Consider the following 27,908-nt stretch of genomic DNA (forward strand, 5'->3'; position numbering starts at 1 on the left):
GTTTACATTAAAAGCAAATACAAATACCATCTCCTAGTGTGTTTCACTTTATTTCTGTCTTTGATTTGTTCTCATTTACAGTTTTGAATTCTAGATCTCCAACCCATAGCTGCTCCAAGCGTCCTGCAGCAGTCTGTCCACTGAATGCACAGAGAAGAAAACTGGCAATCCTGCAGAAAACTCCTGGTAGGACAGAAAACAAGCCCACCTCTGAATTGTGACCTGTCATTCATAAAAATGCTCAAGGGGTTTTACTGTTTCATAGTTCAATATTTCGCGCAATAAGAAATTGGGCAAAGTTTTAAAAATTGCCTGCTCGAAGAGAGAGACATGATGCACAGACACAATGTGTAATAAATGTCACAATTAGCATGCAACCCTGATCAGTCCACTAAAATGTTCCCCTCGCATTGATCTGTTGGACAAAGAGCCAGTAGAAGAAAACATCAGCATAAAAAAGAGAGGGCATTGATTGACCCGTTCTTAAAATAGGAGGGACGCCATACTCACAAATCTGGAGGAAGTGCTTTCCATCAGTCTGATGGAAAATTCCAGTGGTGGCATTTTCAACCTATAAACAAGCCCGAACATGAGCCCTTCCAAGCCCTCGCTTTGGCCATCAGGTCAGTCAGAGTGATAGTAATGATGACGAATGAATACAGCATTCTGTAATAGTATGAATGGAAATAATAATAATAACTTTCTAGTCCCACATCCAGCCCTTGTTAATGTCACTTCTACATACAGCAGATGATGCGAATGACATCAGCAGCAGAGATGCAGTAACATGAGAGTAACTCTTTCTGGAAAATTAAATGGGTTCCTCGAGAGAGGCAGAGAGGCTATTTGTCTCCTAGTCCAAACAAGCTGAATCTAAGTAGGAGATCAATACTGATATCTTTAGGCTGCTAACTGCTCCACTAATATATTATCGATGTCTGGGTCTCGCCGGATTGAATTTGGGCTGCACACAGCAGTTCATCTTGATCAGCACACACAGGGGAGATGCACCGACAGAAGAATACAAGAATACCCCTTTAAATGTGTATATGATGCCTGGAAAGCACCAGAAAACAGAAAGGTATGATGTGTTAAAGGAGCTTTCAGGGTGAATAATGAAGGCAGTAACGTAGCGTGACTGGAAAAGGCCATCACAGCCTTTAGTTTCATTTGTTTGATTTGGGACGTAGAGGCCGCTGAGCTGAACAGGAATGCTTATCCGCGGCTTTAGGGTGAGCTGAGCTACTTATCACTTAACAGTCACACCACCTTTGACCTCGCTACTTTGGTTACTTAGCAGATGCCAGAATATCTGACCTCCTGACTGAACATTGCTCTCTGGCAATCAGCAATCACCAAAGCGCATCAGCAGGGACCTTTTGAACGGCTCAGGGTTAAATTGTATCACAAAAGTGACAGCGTGAGATGACTGACACAGTTCAGTTTTACATAAATACTGTAACATCTTCAAAACATCAGTGAGAGACTGATGTTGTGAGAGACTTTTCCTCTTCAGGAAAAAGACAGCATTGATCGGCCGTTCATTAAAACTACTTACGGTTACATGTCCCTGACATGAATAGTGACTGTCCTTTAGCAGAAGCAAAGGTGGAAGTAGTGCGTAGTTTTTACTGCTACAAAGCACTCATGGAGGAGGTCGGGTGGATGGCTGGGATGGTTGAGTGAGAGTTAAAAGTGTCAGACAGAGACTTCAGCTTCTGTCAGTGTCTTCCAAAACAGCCAATCTGACCATTCATAGAATGACTTTTGTTTTGTTATTATGGTTAAGAAATGCTGATGTTGGTGCAATATGGGATGTGAACGTATTCTCCATTTTTGGTGATAGAAAACATGACTTTAAAGTGGCATATACAGCCAAATCAGAGGACGCATGTGCAAATTTAATTACACTATGATGGGTCTGAATGTGTACAAAGTTCATTTTCGCTCCAGTAATTGCCAAATTCACTAACAAACCCAAACCTTATTTTTATTCTTAATTCAAACAGGCACTGTGCTGTTTGAGCATCACACACTGTCCTCCATTAGCCCATTTGGAGCTCCTCAACAAGGCCACACTGTAATTGCTGTTTTTGCTCTCATCCACCTGAATATGCTAACTATTCATTATTTACACCTTAACTCAGACTAGAGATTTAAGCAAATGTTTTGAGGATGGGTATTTTTCTGAATCTGCTTCAGTCCACCCAGCAAGCATTTCCTGCAAAAGGCATATTACAACTGATGGATTACCTATTGGAATTCATTAACTTCCCTCGTTTCCCCGTCTCTCTCTGCAGCACTCTGAAGCTGCTGTAATTCCACTAATGGAGTGCTTACCATTCAGGGCCATTTTTCTGGCAGTGACTGATGCTGCTTAATTGCTGAAAAAATAGAGAGTGGTTCCTGGATGTAGCTAAATACAGCATAAATGTGGCCACAGAGAGGTGCAGGACTTCTCATCACGATGTCCAAGACGTGTTACACTTAAGCACATCCTGTTCGGTGTCACAAGGGAGCAAAATTAAATGGTAAGTCTGCACAATAATGCTGAGCCAGCCGTTTCTGTTTCTCATGAACAAAATGACAAGCCATTATTTTGCAGAGTTATATACTATGGAGCTGGATATATGAAGGAAAAAATAACTTAAAAAACAAAAAAAAATGTTAAAGGAAAATTTCACCAGGTGAATGGAAAATAATAAACACTGACTGCATATTCTCTAGAGATAATATAATATGATTAGAAGAGGGAAAGGAATAAATAAGGGCACAATATGCCTTTGACACATTAGCACTAATATGCAACAAATAATGGACACAAATTCCAGACAGTGTTGTGCTTGCAGACTGTTATCAATTACTCATTGGTCACTAAAACTGTAATTTCATTATCAGGTTTTTACTGATCATTAACAGCTAGCTTAGTCCCATTGTCTGCACACATTACTCTGGAGAACCCAACCTCATATTGAAGTTGTGGGTGTTAACACACCCTCCAACTCTGAACAAGACAAGACAAAGTTTAGGCTTACCAGTGGCTAATTGGCTAGCAGTCTACTTTCATTTAGCCCCTATGTAAAGCTAATACATCCCAGATGAATGCACTGCAGAGGTGCAACAAAAACTATGTTATCTACATTTCCCTATTATAACAATTCAATAACACATTACATTCACACTAAATCTCTCTTTAATATATCATACATTAAGGAAGGCACCTTGGCAGAGATCAACCCCATCATGCAACAGGTTTGTTTTTGCAATACAAAAGTCCTAACGCAAATTATATTGTAGGGCCTAAAACAATGATAAAGGGTTCACTTAAGGAGTGCTAAGATACAGTGTGTATTATCTCTGATATAAATAGATGACGTTATTTGCCCAGTGATTGGTTGTCTTCAAGTGTGAAAATGAGCACAGGGAAGATGAGCAACTGTCAAGGTCTGAGCTCGAGTGCAGGTCCGGCAGTCTTCCTGACGAGGGTCACGCTGCTGGGCTGAGCGACAGGGAGGAACCCTTCCTCCAAAGCACTGTCACAGGCCCAGCAAAGGTGAGAAAATGGGGTGGTGTGGAGGATTCAGAGTGCGGCAACAGATACCAGACCAGCCAAAATGTAGTTTCAAAAATAAGAAAATAACTAAAGTCTTGAGATGTAATGCAACAGAAAATGAATGAGCTGCTTCATCAGAAGAATGTAGCCATTAAATAGCTGGTAAGAATACCACAAACCTAAAGAGACACATTAAAAAATAAAAAAAAAACAACGAAATGTTGACTTCAGGACTAAGATTTCATTCACTACAACTCAATTAAAATAATTTGTTTTCTTTGAGTAAGATAACAGTAGAACACCCAGACTTTCAGTCAACTTCAACTTGACAAACTTGACACAGGAGCTCAGGTGTAATTCTCACTGATTTTTGCACGAAGCGTAATACCCGCATGCCTTACGTCATATGACAGAAAACAACCAACAGTTGGTCTGGCTTCATGGTACCTGTTCTTTTTGAGATGATGTTTTTTAGGTTTGTTTTTAGACACTTTGAATATGTAAACAAGCCCCTGGCATCAGATGGCGGACGACTTTCAGCCATATCCCAGCTGGTGACACAGAAGGTAAGTTGAATTTTAGAAGGAAAAAGAGGCTGCCAGCTTCTGGGTGATTTCCTTTATTTCCTGTATTCACGCTGATGTGCATGGAGTGCTGTGGTTGTGTGTGAGCTGAGGTCCAGGGCCAGGGCTGAGATGAGCATTGGCCAACACTTCCATTAACACTGATTGAAACTGAGGCGGTGCAGATGAAATATATTCAGTTAAGAGTCTTCTTTTACACACACACACACACACACACACACACACACACACACACGCACACACACAGGCCAGACAGCTCCACCAGACTGATGATGAATGACAAGAAGCAGGAGAGAGAGAAAAAGATGGACAGAGAGAGAGAGAGAGAGAGAGAGAGAGAGAGAGAGAGAGAGGGAGAGAGAGAGAGAGGAGGCAGTATTTCAGTCACATTTAGCAAACGGCTGTCAGTGGTGAACCCAGATGCTTCATCACTCTGTAAACCGTCAGCCACTGTGTTGTATCTCCACTGCTGCTAATGAAATCAACACTGGCCTGCTGCATGTGTGTGTGTGTGTGTGTGTGTGTGTGTGTGTGTGTGTGTGTGTGTGTGTGTGTGTGTGTGTGTGTGTGTGTGTGTGTGTGTGTGTGTGTGTGTGTGTGTGTGTGTGTGTGTGTGTGTGCGCGTGTGTGTGCGTGTGTGTGTGTGTCTGTGCGTGTTTTCTATCTGCATGTATGTGTCTGGCTGTGTCTTTAAAAGGGCTGTGCATTAAACAGGGCTGTCATCTCAGGGCTGCCTCACTAGGCTGAGTGAATGTGTACATTAGCTTCCATGGTGACTGCACAACAGAGTAATGTACAGCACGCTGACACTGAAAAATAATACACATTGATGGTCTTTAAAAGGGTGATTGCAGTTCTGCGACAGCTGGTCTTGTTAAATGCAAACCTCTATTAGTGCTCAGAAAGCGGTGTGGCATGAAAAGCTGCTACCCTGATTCCGAGCCTCTGAAAAACTGCCCTCGTCTCCAGTTTGTTCAATGATGTTCAGGTCTGGTACTGCGCTCGCTCACTGCTGTTTCCCTTGGGTGGAGGAGCAATCAACAAATCAGAGAATTGTAGGCGGAATCGAGAATGAGGACATCATCTTTCTACATAGCTCACTAACTGCCAAGCCAGAAAAGTGGCCACAAACTTAGACTCAGAGAAACAACACCTCTCAGTTAATTCAGCTTATTTGACTGTACCAGAAAATAATAAGTTAGCTGCTACTAGCAACACCTACCACTGCTTTTGTATTGTTAAATGGTCGAACATGGGAAAAAATGTAATATTTGATTTGATGATTATGTGTGGGACACCTGGGTTGTATTTGAATTAATTCAAACTATTCACATGCTAGTTCCCATTTGTACAAACTTGAGGGAAAACAATGTCAGCCTGATGAATGACGTGAAACAAAATGCCAATTTAGTCAATTAATTTAAGCCAATTTAATTTTGTAACCTGTAACCAGCTTCAAACTTGGAAGTCCAATATGTTAGACATTTCATTCAGCACATAAGTGAAAAATAAAAGCCATTAAGCAGCAGAAAATTCAAGATACAGATAATCAGCAAAGTTCTTGGGCCAGAGGTTATTTGTCTGATAATTTCTTTTTACGTGTTATCTTGGAGAAAGGTGAAACCACAACTGTACAGGATGTGCAAAATGTACCATAAGCATGAAGAAGAGGAGGGCAGAGGAGGGCACTGAGCAGGGAGGAGGAAGGGGAAGACTGTTGTAATCAAGGCTGAGCGCTAGTCGAAGTGCAGACGGAGGCAGGTTGTGCCCGTGGTCCTTGATGAAGTGCTGTTCTCCTGCTGAGCCACCAAACTATTTATACACGAAACACTGACAGCCTATGGGCAAGGAAGAGAAAAGTGCTACACTTACTGCTCTTTCTTCCTAATCAGTCGATCCCTCACGTTGGTCCCTCTATTCACAGTGGTAGATTGGATCAAGGGCCTAAATTTACTGTACACAATATTCAGACCCGGCATGGTTTACGGCCAAAATTTTGACTAAAACAACTAGTGACTGACAAGTGGCTTTGATGGTCAAAGAGTCAGAACAACCATACAGTCAGATCATTGCTGAGATCAAAGGTCAACTATGCAGTTTGGATTCATCAGATCAGAGGCCCTGCTTACAGGACGCGACCTTGACATCATCAATAATAGACGAGTGTCAGGATGGAGCATCCACTGCTTCTGTCGCGCTTGCACATGCACACAAACTAACACAAAATCAAGGTAAAGTGATGTGTATCCTCCCTGCACACACGTGGCAGTGATTGGAGAAGGTCAAGCGTTGCCCTTTAAACAATTACAAAACAGAATAAAAAAAAAAAGTAACAAACCTGATTCGTTTATCAGTTCTCATAAAAAGCATACAAAGAGAAGTTATCTCTTATTCTATGTTTGATTAATGGTGTATCAACTTTGACATATTGCCTTCTCTTGAGATTATGACACACAGACTTCATTAACTATTAACCTATTATGTCCAGAGCCAACACTATTCGCTCAGAACATAATGAAATATTCTGTCATCTTTCTTGAATACAGGCTTTGGTTATTTATTAGAAAACCCCACTCTCTCGGGTCTATAGTGAAAAGAACAATCTAAGAGGTTCAATTCCTTCATTAATACATTAAAATGTCAAAGCTATATGTTAAAATGTCAAACCTATTAATGGTACTGCCAGTCTGTGGAGGTAAAATGTCAGGAAGAAAACAAATGCAGGACGCAGTGAACAAAATAAGGTGTGGACCGGTGTAAATGCTGAGTAGATATAACAATCTTATCTGAAAGATTCACTCAAATAAATGCAAAAATGCCAATGTTGTGATGAAGGCAGGCACTGTTGTTATGCAGACTATAGACGCTCCTAACAATGAGTAGTGTTAGAATTAAAAAAAAAAGTGCAAGACACCGTGAGAAAAATACAATTTTGCAGGGGTACTTGGTCAGAATGAGCATAACTGTATGATATATTTGCATTTATCTATACCGAGTTTGTTCATTATCAATCAGTTGTCCCTGTTTATTGAGCCAATTTGAGCCTAAATCAAAATTACATTGTCTTCACAGTCAAATTCTTGTTTATGTAGGCAATAATCTGCCAGCCATCTATACTGGTCTCTGAAGAGGCACCACTGAGAGGCCTCCATCATGCTGTAGGGGGTCCGTGACATAACCACTCCAGCCCCAAAGTCACCTTTCACTGATTGGGTAGGAGGTCAAGTGCAGTGGAGTGGAGGAGGAAAGGGGGAATGGAGGCTAGAGAGGATGACAGCATCACTTCAGTGTGTTTCTACAGCTACGTTGATTAATCTCAATGGACAGCTGAGGCTAACAGTCAAAATTTACACTTCAGAGCTGACACCTCACCCTTACGCTCAACTTAAATAAAGCTTGAAAAGTAATGGTTGTCATGGTCGTCTGGTGTTAGCTTAGAGCTCACTTACATTAATGAAGACGTCAGGCAGCAGCTTAGCAGAAAGTCTGGAAACGGGGAAACAGCTAGCCTGGCTCTAAACTATCAAACTACAAAGCAGTGAAGTGGTCCCAGGGAATGCAGCGTGCTTGTCAATAAGATTGACACTGACTGCTGTCATTCATTAAAAAAAGAAGACAGTAATGATTTTCAGTATTTTTTGACAGCGTGTCAGTTTGCAGGGAGTGATGGAGCAGGAAGGAGCAGCCACAGTGAGCTGTTACATGAAGCGCTGCAGGCGACAGGCTGCACACCTCCAACTTCTCAGTAATATAATCAATTCCATTCAGTTTCGCTGTGCCCTGCTGTCCACAGGCTCATGTCATGTGCAGCATAAAATAAGATTACAGCTGGTCACTGAATGATGGAAAAAAGGCCAAACGTTTGTTTTGCTGTCTTTCAAAGCAACAATGGGAACTAAAACTGGTGGTGTGTTGAAATATTATTGTGTTGTTAATAAAGGTTAAAAAAGGAGATAAAAGTCACTATACCTATTACAAGGCAAAAGCTGTAAAAATTTAACAAAAGAGAAATAACAGGTCAGTTTTTGTTAGCTTTGGACAGAGCCAGGGTAGCTTTTTTCCTCTGTCTCCGATCTTTATGCTAAGCTAAGCTAAGATAACCAGCTGCTGGCTGTAGCATCATATTTACCATGCAGGTGATGAAGAATCTTTATCACAATGTCCAATTCCATCAAGGCTTTTGGGAGCTAGCTTCTGGTCACATCGGGGTAAACATTGAATCATCAGCTGGGCTGGCAGAAAAGTACTTTGCTCTTGTAACTACTTTCTTTTTACACCCTTTATACAGGTTTAATGAATAAAGGCAACAGAAACAATATAACAAATGTGCATTGAGCTCTTTCATGATTCAGGGGAGGCTATTTTTCACAGTAAAACTTCGTCTGCCACCGTAACACATTTACAGTTTTGGACCTGGCTCCACAGCTATAGATTACACTTTGATGTCACTTCTTAGCCATGAAGAAAGACATTAATAATACTCAGCAGTGCAGCAGAGGGTGACTCTGCATAGACGCAGGGTGCGCATCTTTGTAGACTGACAAATCTTTGCAAGTGACACTTTATTTTAACAACAAATAACTGCTCTTATATTTGCAGTTTATGATGATTATCTACTATCATTTTTATTCACCACAACATTAATGCAACATTTGCATTTACAAAGTGCACAAAGCACATTTGAAGTATACAGTCGGAGGAGTCTGCAAGACATATCTATCCTGGCATTTTCTAACCAGAATCAAAGAGATCAGGTGAGAGAGAGAGGGACAGGTAAGAGGTGAATATATCCCATTCTCCATGTTAGTTTGAAATGTGGCGAGGGAGAACTAGCAGGACAAAGTGAGAGAGATAGAAATAGAGAGGGAAAGCAAAAGAGAAAGAGAGAAGCATGAAAGAGTGTCTGTTGCGCCTCCTGATAGACCCAGCTAGGCTATTCATTACTCCCTGAACGCCAGCCAGTGTCAGTTATATTACTGCAAAGCCGTCCCTGACTGACGGCCACGAGTGGGGGGAGAAAAATGGCTGCAAAATACTGCTGAATGCCCTGGGAGAAAACAAGGGAGGGGCTGTGATGGATGGGTGTGTTTGACCCGAGCGGGGTGGAAGGCAGAGACGGGTCTCTTCCAGATGAGACAGGGAGTCGGCAGAGCCCCTGCCCCTCTGCTCACAGCATCCCAGGCTTGTCAGGATGAGAGGCATCTCGCTAAGCTGCCTCCGTCAGTGCTTCTATCACTCGTGTCAAAAGAAACGCTCTCCATATTCAACAGATGAAACTGGACCTCACGTGATGGGAATACAGAAGCACAGCTGAGCCATCCACTGAGTTTGTGACAGGCCCGATGTCAGCATGAGGGCAGATACCCCTCACCTCCCTACAGAAGTCCCAAAAACAACATCATGGTAGCATCAGACAGCTTTGGGGTGATTTTATGCCCCATATGGCCTTGCATACACAGTAAAAACAAACAATGAGAACAGTTTTAGGTTCTCAAAGTATGTGCTGTCTGCAGCCACCATACACATTTGTGCAGCTGCGCAGCTTCTGTCTTTTGACTAAAGGTCCGTGTGTTCTGTTTATTTCTGCACTGAGGCTTTTTAAACACTGGTCATCAAGATGTGTTTGTCATTAAGGCGTGTGTTTAATGTCAGTGAGGAGTCTATATCTTATTGTCATTAATCCACTGCATGTTTTTACAAACAGTTCAGAGGAAAGACACACAGTTCAATCACGCAATGACTTCTCCTTTCACCTATAACAAAATTTAAGTATGATGTTTATGTGTAGTTACAGCACTATGATAAACATTTGAATATTCCTTAAGTTTTACATTTATTCTGAATTCAAATAAATGATGACTAGGGAATGAAAAGTATACACACAGAAATGTTTAATCAATATCTTACATTACTAAGATCCTATCAGGATATACACAAAGGCTTTAAACATGCATTACTATCCATATTAATAGTTCTATTGTATTATAATATAATACATAGGTGGTCAGAAATATATTGTAACTATGGAATTGTGTCCTAAGGGTGTTAGTTAAATTTTATTGCCAGAGTTTTTCATTTCCATGGCAAAGAAAAGAAAAAACATGCACATTGCACAAGGGTAAAATATCTTTCCTCCTGGCATCCTGTTGTATGTGTGACGTAAATTTCGCTGACGTCACTTGGTTGACGTTTACGGAAGCAAGTCGATGCTGTAGCCTGTTAACTAAAAAACCAAAACAGATGGATGTTATCGTGTTAAATCTCCAATAAAACGCAAATTATTTCGGACATAGCTTTGATTTCGTGCGGTCGACTTACCGGTCGTGTCTCTGTGTGTGTCAGACGGCGGAGGAGTAGATAAACTGCGACTGAGATGGAGGTAAATGTTCAGAATCCAGGAATTAGCTTTAGCCAGTCTACCACAACGTAGTAATGAGTATATAGCATGTTCAAGTTAGCTAATGATGCACTGCACCGACGTTTGTAATATCGGCGCTGAGATACTCACGTTTAATTGTGAAAGGACTTTGAAACAGGGCTGATAACACCCACAGCCCGCAGCAGGTTCACTTACCCATTATGTGCTGTTTACTCACCGAACTGTATTCCAAACTTCGGTAATTAAATGGGTTGAATATCGAAAGTTATAATATTTGGTAAAACAGGCAATACTGTGAAGGGCTAGCGGTATTATCTTCTGGTACATCAAACATATTTTATCCATGTCGCCTTACCCCAAAGTCTGCTTTCCGGGTTGTTTCACCCTGCTCGCCTTCGCCATTCAGTGTGCTTGTGAAAACGCCGGCACTTGGAAAGACCAACCTTTTTTAAAGCCCACATTTATACTTGGTCTATATGTGCCGAATTGAAAGGTGGCTCCTAATAAAGCATAAAAGCTTTGAAAACTTGCTCTGTCAACAATGCAGTTTTGCCGGCAATCAGATCAACATTAAACTTCGGATTTTTCAAAGGAAATACTGTGCTGACTGTTGACTTTTATCTGGCACGTCTAAGTCAAGTAGTAAAACAAGAAAAATAGCATACCTGACAATTTAAATAGGTCATAATTAGGTCATTTGTTCTTATTCCTTTCACTAAAACAGGACCCTGGTGGTACCGGAGCAGAGGCTGTGGCTCAGTCACCAGCAGGTGCAGCCAAGTCGAAGGTAGTGCACGTATACAAGCTTGTTATTGATCTAAGTGTCTATCAATATCTATCATATGTGTCTACATTTGCATAAACATCATAGTATGATATGTACTGATACAGATTCATGTACCTCTCTTTTCCTTGTATTTTATTCTCAGCTCGACACACTCTCCAAAGATGACCTCATCAAGTTTGCCAAGAAGCAGATGGCTGGCATGCAGAAGATGAAGAGCAGATGTGCAGGTAGCTATAAATGCTGTAAACACTTGTGTTCATGTTTGAATTTTTTACTCTGTGGGCCAATAGCATATAAATATGTGACGTTATTTCCCTTCAGATTTGGAAAAAGAAGTGGAATCCCTGAAACAACAATCCAAAATCAGTAACAGCAGTTCAGATGACTCCACTCTGATACAGGTTTGTTTGTAGGCCAGCATCTTATCACGTGTCTGCTGTGAATATTCCTCTGTTAACACACTGTACTTCATTTCATATTGCATCAATTACACTGAATCATGTGTGTGTAATAGGAGCTGACTGAGAGGATGGATGCCTTATTACTGGAGAAGGCAGAAACTCAGCAAAGTCTTGCACTATCTCGCAAAGATCTAGAGAAGAATAAGCAGCAAGCCAAGGTGAAACACAAATATTGTATGACGTCTAACGTTTTACTGAATTCTAGTGTTCTCTGAACACTATGACATTGCACTGCAAAGTCCATTCATTGATGCATGTATGTTTAATGAAACCAGATAGTCATAACCCACCTACATAACTGTTATTTTGTGCAGGATGATTTAGCATTGCTGCAAGGAGAGCTTGACCGTGTCATAGAAGAGCACCAAATGAAGATCAAGACCCTTGAGAGCAGCATTGAGCAATCTAACAACAAACACCAAGAAGAAGTGGCTTATTTCCAGAAGTTACTGAAAGAACGAGAAGAAAGTGACCGGCAGAGGGATAGTGAAAGAGAGAGGGAGCGCCTGGCTGAACATGCCAGTGCAAAAGAGAGTGCTGAAGAAGTCCACCGTCACCTAGAAGCTCAGCTGAAAGCCCTTCAAGCTGAACTGAAAGTGATCCAAGAGCAAAAATCGCAGGAGATGGTCGAGCTGCAGGAGAGGCACCAAAGGAAGTTGACAGAGGCCCAGCAGGAGGTGGAGAACCTGAGAGAAGAGCTGGCTCAGAAGAGTCTGCAGCACGAGGAGGAAATGAGGGCTCTGGAAGAGGACTGCGAAATTGAGAGGGAGCGCCTCCTGTTGCTCCATGAGGAGCTGACCGAGCAGCTCGCTCTCAAAGGTATAACAGCACTTCATTGAGAGCAAGAGTGATGTCACCTTTCCAAGCTATCATACTGTGTACATACAGCCTTTTGTCATGTAAACATCAGGCTTTTTGTGATTATTGTATTACCAAATATATTACGTACTGTATGTGTGCATGTGTTTACATTACTGATGGGATGGAAATTAAAATGATCTTTTAGTTAACATTAGCCTCATTTTTCCAGACAGCTACCTGCAAGATGTGCAAGAGGAAGACGAGGAACCTGCCCGTGGGTCGGGGATCGCCAAAATGCTGGAGCTCTCTGGCTGCAGTCAGGGTGACACCAACCACGCTGATGGAGAGGAGACGGAGACTGGAAGACTGAAGGCAGCTTTGGAAGAACTTCAAGCCCAGAGCACCATGTTTCAGGATGAGCTCACTCTGCTCAGTAATGTGAAGGGTGAGCTTGAGGCAGAGCTGGACAGGGTCAGAGAGGAGTTCCAGATGGAGAGAGAAGAGCTGGAGTTCAAAATTAATGAATTGCAGATGAGCCGGGAAAGTGCTCCCAGTGACGCAGCCGTAAGCCTGGACCCGGACCAACAAGCAGTCCAAAAAGAGTTCCAGCAACAGGGTGAAGCACACAAAGATGCAGAGGATACCCTCCAAAGTGAACCCAAAGAGTCAGCAGTCAGTCCTGGAGACCAAAGCCACTTGAATCCAGAGGAGCTGAGGGCCCAGTGTGAGGCCTTGACCAGAGAGAGAGACTCTGCCCTGGCTGAGTGTCAGCACATGAGAGACATCCTGCATGGTGTGGAGATAGAGCTGAGCGAGAAGACGAAAGATTTTGTTCTTCAGTACAAAGCGATGAAGGAGCAGGGGGCTAACACTGTACAGGAACTCCAGGACAAGATAGAAGAACTTAACCAGGGGAGGGATGATCTGTTGGAGAGGGTGAGAGAGGTTACAGAGGAGAAAAATGCTCTGATGAAGAACGTACAAGACCTAAACCTAAAGCTTGAAGTTTCTGCAGGTGAGGAGCAGAAAAGCCAGTCCTGTGTGGAGGAACAAACAGCTTTAGCCTGCGAGCTGAAACACTCTGTGGAGCAACTGACCAGGCAGAACGAGGAGATCGTCTCCCAACTGCAGATGAGGGAAAACATGACTGAAGACCTGAAAGAGAGGGTCAACACGCTGACTGAAGAGCGAGACAAAATACTCTCCCAGCTTCAGGACAGAGAAGAGGAAATGCAAAAGCTGAACAATGAGAGAGCAACAGAGATGGAGAGCCTGCTGGAGCAGAAAGAGAAAGAGGCACTTTTGTTCAGAGAGGAGAAAGAAAAGGAGATGGAAAGCCTGAAAAAAGAGAAGGAGGATGAAGTGCAACATCTAAGAGAGGAGAGAGAAAAGACAGAGGAGCGCCTGAAAGAGGAGGTGGACAGGAGGCAGGAGACAGTTTCTGCTTTAGAGCTGACCATCAAAGACCTCTCCACAGAGAAGACTGACCTCCATCAGAAACTGGAAGAGACATCCTCTGTGCTTTCCAAAGCCCAGGAAACAAGGGAGCTTTTGGGCTCCAAGCTGGAAGCCCTGGAGGCTCAGCTGGCGCAGGAGACGTCTGAAAAGAACCACCTAGAGGCGAAGTTGAATTCAATGGCAGAGGAAGCAGAGCAGGCCCGTGCCACCATTAAAGCTCTGCAGGAAAATCAGTCTGAAGTACACAGAAACTCCACCAAAGAAGTTGAGGAGCTCAGAGCTCGTGTGGATGAGCTGGAAAAGGAAAGGAGCCTGTTGAGGAGTAGTCTTGAGGAGGGCCAAGGGGTAATAACATCAGAGGAGGTGCAAAAGGAGCTCCAGGCTCGCATCATGGACCTGGAACAGGAGAGGAACATGTTGAGAAACAACCTGGAGGAGGTGGTGAAGGATACCGAAGGCCTGCAGAAAGACCTGGAGGACATGAAGTCAGTCAATGAGAGGATTAATGAGGAGAACAAGAAACTGCAGGCTCACATTTCCCTCATGACTGAGGAGAAGGAGGAGAAGGAGACGGTGAAAGTGGAGGGAGACATGGAGAATATGGAGAAGGCGAGACGAGAGCTCCAAGACCAGCTGACAGAGAAGGATTCTCTCATCTCTCAGTTGAGGAGTGAGATGACTGCTCTCCAGGTGAGCGGAGCTCCTCATGTGTCTGTTTCTCTCATGGAAATGATAGAAGTATTGGATATTAGCAAAAAAAATGTTAGATGGTGGCAGTTTCAAACCAAAAAACAATGTTTCCTTTAAAAAACAATAATGATTAACATGTGATTGGAGTGTTTTTTCTTTCTTATGTTTTCTGCTTTTCCTCTGTCACTCTCTCAGGAGTCTGCTTCATCTGAGGAAAATGGAGAAAGCGAGATCACACAGAAAATAGGTATGGAGGTGAAACTTGTCCGGGTTAATGAGTAACATCCATTTCAAACTGCAAGTGGTTTCATTAAATATGTGGTGCCTGCTCTTTGGAGCAGGTGATAAATTGTAGATTACAAATTCAGCCCATTGAACTGCTGCTCCCCTCAGCTCTGCTGGAGAAAGAACACAAAGACAAGGATGAGAAGATGAACAAAATCAAGGCAGTGGCCATCAAAGCAAAGAAGGAGCTGGACATCAGTAAGAAAGAGGTAGAGTGAAACATAAACTCTACATATGAGCTTGGTATCCCTTTTTTTAACAACATGAACATGACAAATCATGGAATCATGGATTTACATCGCATTAATTCGGTTTTCTTTATGTTTTGCACAGTGTCCCAGCTTTTTTGGAATAAGGGTTATGAAGAAATTCTAATATCAAAAAGCATTCAGACTCATTATGCAGTGTATAGCATGGTAAAGTGGTGTTTAATGTTCAGGACACCACATAGACATGGATTCTAGATAGATGCTCGCCTCAGTATTCAGATTAATGTCTAATTTCCTTGATTTTCTTCCAGGTTGCAACCCTCCAGGAGGAAGTGGAATCACTGAAAACAGAGAGGGAGAAAGTGAACAGCTCTATGAAAGATATCATCCATGGGGCTGAAGGCTACAAGGTAGGAGACCTGCCTGCACAGATAAAGAGTGTGCAGGATATAGAGTAGTCAACGATGTATATGTACATTATGTACAGATTATAAAAATGCTAAATGCCATAAAAATACTACTGCCCATAAAAGTACTATTGCCATGGTGTTATGAGAAAACCACCACTGTCATATGTTGAATTGCACTTGAGAAATAAGGACATAATTAGGATATTAATTGTTAATCCTCACAGTAGGTTCCATAATAGAGCACTGCTAAATATATAATCTAGTCAATATTGCCATTGTGTTTCACATATGAGATCATAGTCAACACTCAGAAATATTTACACTGTGTCTTTTTGTAGTTTTCTTTCAGGCCTGATTGAAAATTGCAGAACCGAATGATTAGATTTTCTAGGAAAGACATGAGCTGACAGTTTTTGATCGTTAAACATTTGACTAATTGTATGCATTGCTAATACACTAATTGGCAAGTGGAAGCGTGCTCACTTTGAGCCAGGCTTTTTGCATGATGTCACTCCCAGAGGTCTCCATAAACAGCCCCCAGACTGCACTGTGCTTTACGACTGTGTCCCCATTAGAGGAGAAACCGCTCTGTTGTGCCTAATGAGAGTTTTGTCCCATACTCTCATGTAAATGCTGCTGAGATTGAAGATGCATAGTGTTTACCTTCACTGAGCTGTTCAACCGGCTTCCAGTAATGAATGAATGTGTGTGCGTGTGTGTGTAGAACCTGCAGATAGATTACGACAGGCAGACAGAGCAACTGGATAAGGAGAGAGAGAAGGTGGAGGCGGCAGAGAGACAGATTGCTGAGCTGACCAAACGACTCAGCAGTGCTGTCACAGAGGTAACACAGATACACACTCAATCACACACACCCACACATCACCCCTAACAAACACACAAACTGCTCTCACCCTCCAGTAAATCTAAGCAGTGCCACTTTGTCCAGCTATACATCTCGCCAATACTTCTCGCATAACTCAGTTACCATCTGATTTACAGTGAGTCATTTCAGCCAGCGCCACTTTACCCAGCTATGCTTGACGGCCCGGCACCCACAAATAGCCCATCAGATGTGACTGGGTGAGCGGGGGAGGAATTTTGTTTATATATTCTTCGCTCCCCAAGCTCATAACAGTTTCTTTCCAATGAGAGAACAACAGGCAGGTAAATGGAGCAGAGTATAGCTTCCATCTGCTGCGTTCTAGTGCAACACAATTTCCTGAGGCACGGGTTTATTCTTGTGTGCGCTCGTGGGCCTCAAGGGGGGGCAGGCAGACTGAAAGCTAGTCAGGGATCTCAGAGTACGTCTGGACATCTCTGTTTACCAATCATAGTTTCAGTGTTTAGCTGACAGATGATGGGAGGTAGCTGCTGCTGCTGGTTCAGTGTTCCTTGCAGAGAAAGTCCTCAGAGCCTGCCGCTGTCAGATTTGCATGAATGACTTTGAGATGCGTCACGTGTGTTCATGCAGGCTCGGCGCATTTGCCTACATTTTCAGGTGAAAATCTTTAGTCTGAAACATGTAAAACAGCATTTCTCAGTGGGAAATCTTCTTTTCAGTGAGATTTTGCAGGATCATAGAACATTCTCAGTTCATTCTGTTTTTTGGTAAAAGCCTCTTTATTGGCTGACAGGGACGGTAACATGGATTGTTTCTGCTTTTGCAGAAGGAAACAATGAGCAGTGAGAAGGAGGACCTGCTGGCCAGTATGGAGACCACAAGGAGCTCAGTGAGGTTCCTGGAAGCTCAAAACCAGGAGCTGCAAAGACAGTCAGCCAGTCTGGAAAGAGACCTGCTGGCTGAGAGAGCCATGAAAGAGCAGAAGATCAAGGTAGTAATGAGGAGAGATAGATACTCTTCCACTGTTGTGGACACACTGTATGAAACATGGACATAGTCTCCATAAAATCATCCATAAGTTCCTGAAGCTTAGCGACAGCGGCTCCAGCCATCGCCATCTTGGCAGCGCCTGACTCCTGGCTATTCCCAAAATGAGCAAAGAGGTGGAGTGTGGGTGGAGCTGAGGCGGGCTGAATGAAGCTTGATTGCTGAAACTTAGGGACGAGCCGTCACTCAAAGCAGCCATGCCCATAATTAAGCATAACTTTAAGCCTTAATAAAGCTATAATATAAACTATATATCTAAATTCATCCCCATGCAATTGTCATGATTGGAGAAATAAGCTATAGAGACCAAAAAGGTTCTTTGTACCAGGCTGGAAACATGTTTCTTTCCACTGGTAAGTTAGGCATTTTAATTTGGAGGTCTATGGGGATTGACTCACTTTTGGAGCCAGCCTCAAGTGGTCATTTGAGGAACTGCAGGTTTTGGCACTTCCTCTTTGGCACCCACATGCAGGGGGTGAAATTTTACACAGACCTGGTTTGTCTTTAAGTATCTTCACATCTTCTTAAACCGCTCATAAGACTTAAACTGCTGAAGGTTTTTAAAGGTTGATGAAATAAAATAAATAGAGAGAAAAAAAAAAAATTATATATATATATATATAGAGAGAGAGAGAGAGAGAGAGAGAGAGAGAGAGAGAGAGAGAGAGAGAGAGAGAGAGAGAGAGAGAGAGAGAGAGAGAACACTGAACACTGTACAAACTGAAAACCCATTTGTGTGTGTGTTTGTGTGTTTCCTTGCTTTTCCAGGACTTGTCTTCTGCCATGAAGGAGGTAGAAGAGCTGACAGCCCAGCTCCGCAAGCAGCAGCAGCAGTCTCAGCAGACTGCCCAGGAGCTGGAGCAACTACGCAAGGTACACACACACAGACACACACACACGCAGCTCCTGAGACACCAGTGTCTCTGAGGGCCTGTCTAGTCAAGCGACTGGACTGGTGATGGCTGGCCTGCAGCTACAGCAGCACCTCTCACAGAGAAAGAAAGCAATTCTAGCCCGCAGCACAGGAGCTGTTGTTTCTTTTCCATTAGTGCAGCCCTACATGGTTCAGCAGGGTACATGGAACCTGCCAGGAGGTCTGACTCTGTCATGTGTCCACATTGGTAGCACAGCTAAACACTGTGATCTCTGACAATATAGAAAAAACTGATGATGCATTGGCGCTATACATCATTTAGCGAAGATAATTGAGCAGTATTATTAGATTATGATCAAGGATAACATTTTTTTTCTTGTAAATTTCTCTGGGACTACTTAAGTACAACAGAAATACATTCAGTCAAATATCCACAAAAATATGCCCGTGCTCTCTCACCACTTTGACAGGACAGCATTTATTGTGTGTCCAGAAATGTAAATTTAGCACTTTTAAAGGTCAGGTCCTAAATTGCTGTGCCGCCTTAAGCCTTGCTAGTTCCTCACCAGTCTCACACACAATCACAGATGAAATCTCCTGAAAAACATGTCACATCTATTCTTCCTGTTTTGCTCTTAAAGTTTGACATCAGTGAAGCGACGGGGAGATGGGATGTTGGCTTTGTTCACTGTAATGATGTAATATTTTGGCTCTGCCTCTAGGAGGCGCAGCAGAGCTCTCTGCTGGACATGGAGATGGCCGACTATGAACGCCTGGTGAAAGAACTCAACGCCAAACTCTTAGATAGAGATGAGTGTGCTGAGGAGTTGAAGGGCCAGATAAACACACTGACCCAGAAGGAGAGCACGCTCAAACAGGAAATTGGTATGTGCGAATTGTTCAAGTACAAACTCCTTTATGCTTTATACACACACAGGAAAAAATTGTCCTTAAATGAAAAGCCTACAGCATGTATTTCACCTAAACTGTCTTTATTTGTCTGTGTGTGTGTGTGTGTGTGTGTGTGTGTGTGTGTGTGTGTGTGTGTGTGCGTGCGTGCGTGCGTGTGTGTGTGTGCACGCACTTGTCTCTGCGTGTGTATTTGTGTCTCCAGAGGCTTTGAAGTCCCAGCTGGACCAGGGGGAGGAGAAGACCTCCAAGATGAAACAGCTGCTGGTGAAGACCAAAAAGGACTTGGCCGATGCCAAGAAACAGGTCTGTTTCTGTGTGTGTGTGTGTGTGTGTGTGTGTGTGTGTGTGTGTGTGTGTGTGTGTGTGTGTGCGTGCCTGATGAATGTAAATAGTGTTATGCAACCATGTGTGGGCATGATTGTGGGAGAGGCCTTGAAGATGTTGGGAAAAGTTAATCATTTGTGTGTGCTGCCATGTTACATGGGTGTATTCATTTACAATTTCTGTGTGTGTGTGTGTGTGTGTGTGTGTGTGTGTGTGTGTGTGTGTGTGTGTGTGTGTGTGTGTGTGTGTGGTGCATACGTGCAGGAAAGCTCCCTCATGATGCTGCAGGCCTCTCTGAAAGGAGAGCTGGAGGCTCACCAGCAGCAGCTAGAAAGCGCCAAGGTAACATGGCCAGCACTTCCTAGAAGACCTATTCTTAGCGATACCTTTTCATGAAACCTGTAGTCAAACAAATCAGCATTTCAGTCCTACGCAAGTCACACATTGAAGTGTGTGTGTGTGTGTGTGTGTGTGTGTGTGTGTGTGTGTGTGTGTGTGTGTGTTGAGATCGAGGTGTGCGAGCTGACGGCCGAGCGCCATCGTCTGCAGGAGCAGCTGAGGTCTGCGGTGGAACAGCAACAAAGAACCAGCAGCTCCCTGCAGCAACGCATCAACAGCCTGCAGCAGGAGAGAGACACTGCTAAGGTACACACACACTTTCAGTGTGTCGTTTGTCACACACTGAGCAGCAAACAGCTCCACCAGAATGGAGTAAGAGTAAAGTGCATTGCCAAAGATCACATCAGCAGTTTCATTTGAGATGCTGAGGGTTGCAGCAGCTCATGCTCACTACTTACAGAGAGCAGTGTTGGCTGCAACTCGTGACCATTTTCATTATTAAAATCTCAATTACTTTTGATTAATCTTTTCATCTCTGCAACATCAAAAAATGAGAAAAATGCTTGTTTCAGGTTTCAAGTTCATAGGGCGACAACTTTTAATTGCATGTATGCGTTGACCAACGGCCTATTCAATTATTAGTGATATGAAAAGAGAAGCTACTGTATGTTTGCATATAAATAGCTGTAATTAACTCACAGTTTTCAGAACTCAGTCCAACAATCCTCTTCACTCCTCACTAATGTCCAAGATTGGTAATAAAAAAACAGTGCAGAGTGAAACCTTGTGAAGTGGACATGCAAAATATCATGCATGTATGAAGTCATAGAGCGGTCATGGATCAGATAATTGAATGATGTTGAAGAAATGTAATTCACTGTGTATCTCTGCTTAATCTTTGTGCTGATTCCAGGCTGAGCTTACAGCAATAGCCAGTGAATTTGAGAGTTACAAGGTGCGAGTCCACAATGTGCTCAAGCAGCAGAAGAGCAAAACCACTGGCCAGAGCGACGGAGACTCTGGTAAACTAGAGAGGTAAGGACAACACAGAAATGTAACTATACAAAAACTGCATTTCTAGATGTTTTCAAACCAAAACAAACAAATAATTACTTCATAAATATTGCTTAATGTGTAAAAGCAAAAGCTATTTGCAAGATCAGTGCTGAGATAACCCAGCTTATATATCTCAGGTGCAAACGCAGCTGCTCAGTGAAGCATATTTAAGTCAACACTAATTAGCAGTATGAGCCAGTTAATGCTGCAAGAGTGTTATGTGAGTATAATGAATATGTGGTGTGTCTGGCAGGGAGCACTTGTCCTCTCAGGTAGAACAGCTGAGGTCCAGGCTGGCAGAGAGCCATCAGAACCTCCAGAGCAGCACAGCAGAGCTGCAGCAGCTCCAGACTGAGCACGACACTCTGCTGGAGAGACACAACAAAATCCTCCAGGAAACCATCAGCAAGGAGGCTGAGCTCCGCGAGAGGTGACCCTGTCTTTCTTTGAACTTACCATACTATCATGTTGATGTATGTTCTCTCACGGTCGCTTCGCCTCTGTCATTTGTTAGAACTGTTTTCTCTATTAAATATATTTTCCAGTAGTTTTCACTGAACAGTCTGTAAGTTCTTCCCTCAGTCTCCTCTCACTGTCTCCACCTCCAGGCTGCTGTCAGTGCAGTCGGAGAACGTGGCTCTGCGGTCAGATCTGTCCCAGGCTCAGGCTGACCTGTCCTCCCAGGTCGAGACCCAGCGGCAGACCTACAGGGAGCAGCTGAGGAAGCTGCAGGACGACCACCGGGCCACTGTGGAGACCCTGCAGGGCCAGCTGACCCGCGTCGAGGAGCAGCTCTTCACCCTGCAGAACCAGAACAGTAAGCGTGGAGGCAAATTACAAACGCTGGCTGCTGCTCAAATAGACAACAGGAAGCTCAAGGGGTGCATGATTGATATCTTATAAAGAGATCCGTGAAAGCATTGAGTGTGTTGAACTTTTCCATCTTGTTTACTCGGCTTTTCTGGTGTGTTTACCAGAAGAGCGGCACTGAAAGCTCGTTCATCACCTCCCACACAGCTGCCCTCTGGAGTCAAACAGCAAATACAGTACACACATAGCAATGACTAGGAAAGGGATGTGTGTGTGCGTGTGTTTCTTCTCTGTCACTTCATTACGGCCAGGTGTTGGCGAGGCTCCTCAGCTCTGTTCCCGCCTCTCAGTGGGGCAAACAGCTCACTGTGGCATCTGGAGAGGCTCATCATTAGTGGCTCACACATGGAGTAGCCCGATAAAAAGAGCCAATATTACTGAAAGTCATATTTGAGCGTTTTCACCACTATATTTGGGTTTAATGGCAGTTAGTTTGACATCTGTGTGATTTACTGGCCCTGGTGGACAGGTGGGTCATAAAGCTGCTTGACGCCTGGACAATTTTTACTGGCTTCGTTTTTGTTTTTTCGTTTTTTTTTTTTATGAATCACTTGTAGCAAACAGTAAAAATGATCTATATTCATTGACATGTTTTGCCCCATTTACTCTTTAATCTAAACAATCAAACAGTACATAAACACAAACTGCAAATATTCAATCTAAAAACAGTTTTTTACAAGAAACCGATGGAGGCAGCAGCTTTTTCTGCTGTACGCTCTCTTATCTGTGGATTATATCGTGTCCAGGAAATTCATTCCTCTATGAACAGATGCCCTTTTTCCCTGTTGCTGTCATCTTTATCTTGAAACTGTCCTCTTGAGTGTTGAGCCTGTGACAGATTTGATGGAGTGGATCTGCACACATCCTCTCTGTAATAAGGAGTGTTGTGTCAGGAGATGGATAAGAATCTTTCTCCAGGCCTCGAGCCACCAGGAAATCATAAGTATAATTGTCAGTTATTCTGAACCCTGCTCAGACGACAAAGTCTGGTCAAACTCTAATGCAGTTATAGACAGAAAAAATAGATGCATGCACGTAGCAGGACTTCAGTGTCCTGCTCCTCTCGCTCAGCTGCACAGGGTGAGGAGGCAGAGTGCCAGACTGGAGGTGGGAAGGTGAGGGGGATTGTTTGGTGTCTGCTCTTTTGGTTCAGTCTCAGGTCCATTAATCACAATCTTCTCTTTTGTCCACCCTTCTCTCCGCACACTTGTTGTCATTGTGTATGCCGGCTGAATGGTGAACATCGGAGTGTGTCTGGTGCCCCCTCATGTCACAATGAAGTAGGACACTCACTCACGGTTGCGTTAGATGAAGCAGGGATTGTGTTTCGTGTGGTAAGGGATTGATCATAGAGCTTCATGTTGTACAGTTTTTAATTACAGTGACAGCTGGTTCAGTAAAAATCTATTTCATGATTCAAACTAAAAATAATTACAAATGCAGCCAAACACTGTATAAGACATGATCACTGACAGCAGAAGACCAGTGGAGTTGACACTAACCTCGTTTAGCAGAGAACTAAACTAAAATTTAAAGAATAGTTTTAAGTACATCCCTTTAAGTCAAAAACTAGGTTCATTTAAAGCCTGGATGTTGCTTGTTAATATGCTCATATTCACCTGCCAAAAAATGTGCTCTCCCACAAACCTTTCCACTCTCTCAGTTTCAGTGTCGGTCCAGTCTGGACGTAAGCCCCTGGCATCAGACCCCCAGCGCAGAAACGTGGATCAGAACCAGGCCGGGCTGGGACTGATGGCCCTCAGTGACCTCCAGTCTATGGCCAGGGAGGAGGGCGAGGGGATGGAGACCACAGAGACTGAGAGCCCCTCTCCTGCTCTGACGCCGCTGCCCTCTCTGGAGCATCTTCTCACATCCCCAGACCCCAAACAAGGTGTGTTATTCAGTTTATAAAAGCACCATGTGCAGTACTTCACCTGTCATTCAGTCTCTGACCCAAACGTGGCAATCAGAAACAGTACTTGGTTTGTCATCCTTGACCTTTGTTTGGATCTTTTGGTTTGGTGTCTAGAGCCATTTGTGTGGACGGTGGAGCCAACCAAAGAAGAGCTAAGTCAAAAGCTGAGCACAGCCACCCGCAGTATGGAGCACATGAACAGCCTCCTGCATGAAACTGAGGCCACCAATGCCGTTCTCATGGAGCAGATCACAGTATGTATAATTACACACACACACACACACACACACAAACAGGCAGGAAATGCAAACATGTCAGTCTGTTTAATTTCACCGCAAATTCCTTGAAAGTTTCTTGACACCTGTATAATTTCAAGTTACTCATTATTTACACTCAGTAAATTTAAAGGATATTTTAAAACACTCCTCTGAAGAATTTAAATTTTCAGCAATAGCAGGATGTAATGTTTAATACTAGGCATGAGTTGACACACATCAGTCCATATTTGAGCTCAGATTTAATTTCATTTCATTGAAAGACAAACAGAAGCTGACATATTTGTTTGGCAGCCATGTAAAATCACATCAGTGTTTCCTTGGTGTTTGGTGTTCCAACACAAGCATTTTGGAAATGGTGTAATAACCACACCTTACACTGGCCGGTAAGCCCCGACAGTGACATCAAACAGCCTGGCGTTGTTCACGGTCCCCTCTTTGTCCAGGAGAAAGTAGAACTTGTGTCCTTTGATCCTGAGAGGGATGAAGGAGGGGGCCTCGTGCCTGTGAGCGTGACAGGCGACCTGGGACAGCGGGACTGTTATTCTCTGCCCTCGGCCTGGTCCCAAAGGCGACTGCGTGCAAACTGTCACCATCGTCCCACCTTTGTGTAAAACCACCTGGTTGACAGAGCGCCGGCAAAACAGAAGACCGAGCCCGGCTATCCCTGCTCCTATCGCCAGGCACCCCAGCGTGAAGCCGTACCTCCAGGTGTTTGAGCCCAGGTTCATCTCAAAACTCCACATCCCAGCCAGCCCGGTGGTGGTGGGCGCCGCGGCTTTCCGTTTCTCTGTAGAAGCTCGCGTGTCTCTGAGCCCGGTGTAAGCGAAGTGGCCCAGGTACGTCCAGAAGAGAAACTGCCCGCCGCAGAAGAGCGACAGGAGCCGGAAGAAGCGGCTCCTGTCGTGCTCGAACAGGGTGACGTCTCTAGAGGGCTGGGTGGAGGTGCAGAGGCTGCGGCGGCCGACCAGCTCTCTGTGAGCGACACCGAGGCGGCTTGTGTGGACGAATACCCTGCTGCACAGACCTGCCACAGACGTCTGTGGAGACGCATTTTGAATGACTTTTTGCTGAATGTTAACGAGTCGAAGCTGTCTGGAATAACACTCCAGTGCCCCGCAGAGCAAACGCTGTAAACCCATTTCTCACAACGAAAAACGGCGAAAATCCTCACAAAACTATTTGATCAGACAACCACGATAGCTTACACCCGGAAATCGTTCTCATTACTCGCGTTTTAACGCTTCTCTTACAATACAGTAGGGCGCTGCACCGCAGAGGGCGCCGCCATATTTGTTATGTGTGACGTAACACTCGGTTACGGAAAGCAGCGCCGACCAAAATTAATTGCCGCTCATTAAACGAAATCGAATAATACTCTAAAAAACAATAAAAGAAATATCTTTTAATTACTGTTAAAACATTACGGCTGTTTAATGATGTCAAATGGAGGGACTTTGTCAAAGCTGAAGGTTTTGTAGGTTTTAACGGTGCTGATATTTTCTACCTGCTAGCTGTTGAAGAGTGAGCTGCGTCGTCTGGAGCGAAACCAGGAGAGGGAGAAGAGTGTGGCCAACCTGGAGTATCTGAAGAACGTCCTGCTGCAGTTCATCTTCCTGCGATCCGGCAGCGAGAGGCAGGCGCTTCTGCCTGTCATTCACACGATGCTGCAGCTCAGCCCAGAGGAGAAAAGCAAACTGGCTGCCATTGCACAAGGTGAGCAAGGCTTATCATATGAGATAAAAAACTAAAATACACATAAAGAATGAGTCAGTACTGTTTAGGAAAAAGCTAGCAATCCGGCCACTCACCAGACTGCTTATCTGCTGCAGTATCTAACAGCACTGAGTCTCTTTTTTCGTTCTTAGTTTTCCTCACCAGGTTAGTGAAGTGCAACAGAATTTACTGTCAGTGATGATCTTTGGTCTCCTTTGTGCAGGTGAGGAAGAGGGGTCTGGGAATCGGGGCTCAGGCTGGACCTCCTATCTCCACAGCTGGTCTGGGATCAGGTAGACTTAATGATCAACCAACCCGATAAAAACAATAGGATGAGGAGGAGGAAGAGGAAGAGGACAGATGTTACTGGGCCTTTTTCTGAAAACCCATACTAAGCAGTGATGCTTGACATAATGGCAAAAGCGGAAGCTTAACTGGGGCATTTACCAACACGGGACAAGGGACCAAGGAATGTATCAGATAAGAACGAGTGTTGCAGAGATCCAACCAAACATTTGACTTGAAGATTGATTTGAATTTGTGGTGCAATAGTTAGATGAGGCTCTTACCAATGAATGTTAACTGTGACAAAGTCCTGTCTTCCTTACTCTCTGTTGACACATATTTATAACAACCTTTACTGGACGTGAGGTTTCTCCTCCTTGGCGTGGGGCTTATTAGGCATCATTAGCAGTACGAAAACATTGTGAGCGGATATAATACATTATTTGTATAACCTGATATAATCACAGCATTGTATAAAGCACAAGATGTGCAAGAATTGTGGGATAACTGCATAGTTAGTGGCATGATATCACAACATTTTACTTGCACTTCTAATGGGCTTGTGCTCTGTAGCACGGTGCACTTAAAGGACCCTACTTGAGTTTAGCTCATTTGGTACAAATCACACACGCTTTACACGTGTTTCAACACGGGCATACTGAGCGTTGAAAGATTTTTCAATGTGTTTTTATCACCTTAGAGGCAGCCATTCTATTTTCTATTCCATGCGTTAAGAAAATCAGCATGAAGTTTGCACGATGCATCAGAGAAAACATCTTCTCTGCTTTTATTTTTTGCCAACTGTTGCGTTGAAGGAGAATAAAAAGCATAAACGTAACATGTTTTGGAAAACAATCAGCAGTTGTGTGAAGTCTGTGTGATTTTACTCAGTGGGCTAAAACATGCTAAACCTCCGCTGCGGTCCATTTAAGTCTTTCTGGTATATCTGTCATAATCTCGTTTCAGTACAAAGGAGAGCGCATTCTGACATTCTCAGGTTCACCTGACCAACATGACTGACACAACATGATCATAAAGAGCGTATTTAGACCTTTTCTGACTGATTTTGCAGTTGTTCACTAATGCCTCACACTCTGAAATCAGGAGCAGGTGTATTTTCTTTGAGCTTTGATTCATATCCTGTAGGTTGATTTGTGATTTTGTTCTGTTTACTGTGTAATTTGTTGTTACTGTTTGTTGTGGTTGTTATTATTTAATACCAAATCATTATTGTTATGGTTTCTATGAGTATTTTGGGAATACTTTATGAGGCGTCAGTTGTTGTGCTGCTGTTTAATCACTGGACATGAAAGATTTGTTGCGACTTCATCTGCACAGCCGTCTTGTTGAAGGACGGCCCCTGTGACAGCGGGCACACCCACCCTGCTAAAGTGTCCTTGAGCAAGACTCCCCATCAGACCCCTGGGTGCTGCTTTTCACAGTGCCTGGCCACGACCTCTGACCTCCAAGTGAAGCACACATCCACCTACATCACACGAGTCCGTTTTTGCTCACATCCTACCAATGAAGGAGATAACTGGCTTGTTCATTTTCTCATTCCAGTGGCAGCTTTTTGTGATTCCTTCAGCGTAAGTGAATGTATTTGTATCTAGAGTTCTTATATGTTTGGTTGTTAACCTCAGTAGAAGCTATGGAGAGATTACTGTAACCACAAAATCTTATCTGGATAAGCATTTCCAGTATAACTAGTACACTGTAGAACACCTTCCAACAACTAGTTATTTCCGCCTGTAAACTAAAATAAACTTAACATGGATGAAAGTGTTTCTGATTACTTTGTGTTCAGCTTTGCATGTTCATTCATTATGATGCA

General features: G+C 43.5%; 2 protein-coding genes across 2 annotated transcripts; one reads left to right on the forward strand and one right to left on the reverse strand.

Annotated features, from left to right (window-relative positions):
- The first annotated feature begins 10,296 nt into the window (after positions 1-10,296).
- On the forward strand, positions 10,297-27,859 carry LOC139339973 (GRIP and coiled-coil domain-containing protein 2). Its single transcript, XM_070975481.1, has 24 exons — positions 10,297-10,516; positions 11,241-11,303; positions 11,446-11,530; positions 11,625-11,704; positions 11,818-11,922; positions 12,079-12,583; positions 12,795-14,713; positions 14,909-14,960; positions 15,107-15,207; positions 15,519-15,617; positions 16,342-16,461; positions 17,288-17,452; positions 18,277-18,381; positions 19,105-19,267; positions 19,497-19,597; positions 19,883-19,960; positions 20,126-20,263; positions 20,871-20,992; positions 21,267-21,443; positions 21,622-21,830; positions 23,547-23,774; positions 23,913-24,052; positions 25,588-25,789; positions 26,013-27,859. Exons 1-24 carry the CDS (start codon positions 10,511-10,513, stop codon positions 26,084-26,086), a joined length of 5,037 nt encoding a protein of 1,678 aa, XP_070831582.1. The 5' UTR covers positions 10,297-10,510; the 3' UTR covers positions 26,087-27,859.
- On the reverse strand, positions 24,110-25,371 carry tmem223 (transmembrane protein 223). The gene has a single exon (XM_070975482.1). It carries the CDS (start codon positions 25,213-25,215, stop codon positions 24,448-24,450), a length of 768 nt encoding a protein of 255 aa, XP_070831583.1. The 5' UTR covers positions 25,216-25,371; the 3' UTR covers positions 24,110-24,447.
- Positions 27,860-27,908: the final 49 nt, after the last annotated feature.

The sequence above is a fragment of the Chaetodon trifascialis genome, chromosome 12, assembly GCF_039877785.1.
Source record: "Chaetodon trifascialis isolate fChaTrf1 chromosome 12, fChaTrf1.hap1, whole genome shotgun sequence".
NCBI lineage: Eukaryota > Metazoa > Chordata > Actinopteri > Chaetodontiformes > Chaetodontidae > Chaetodon > Chaetodon trifascialis.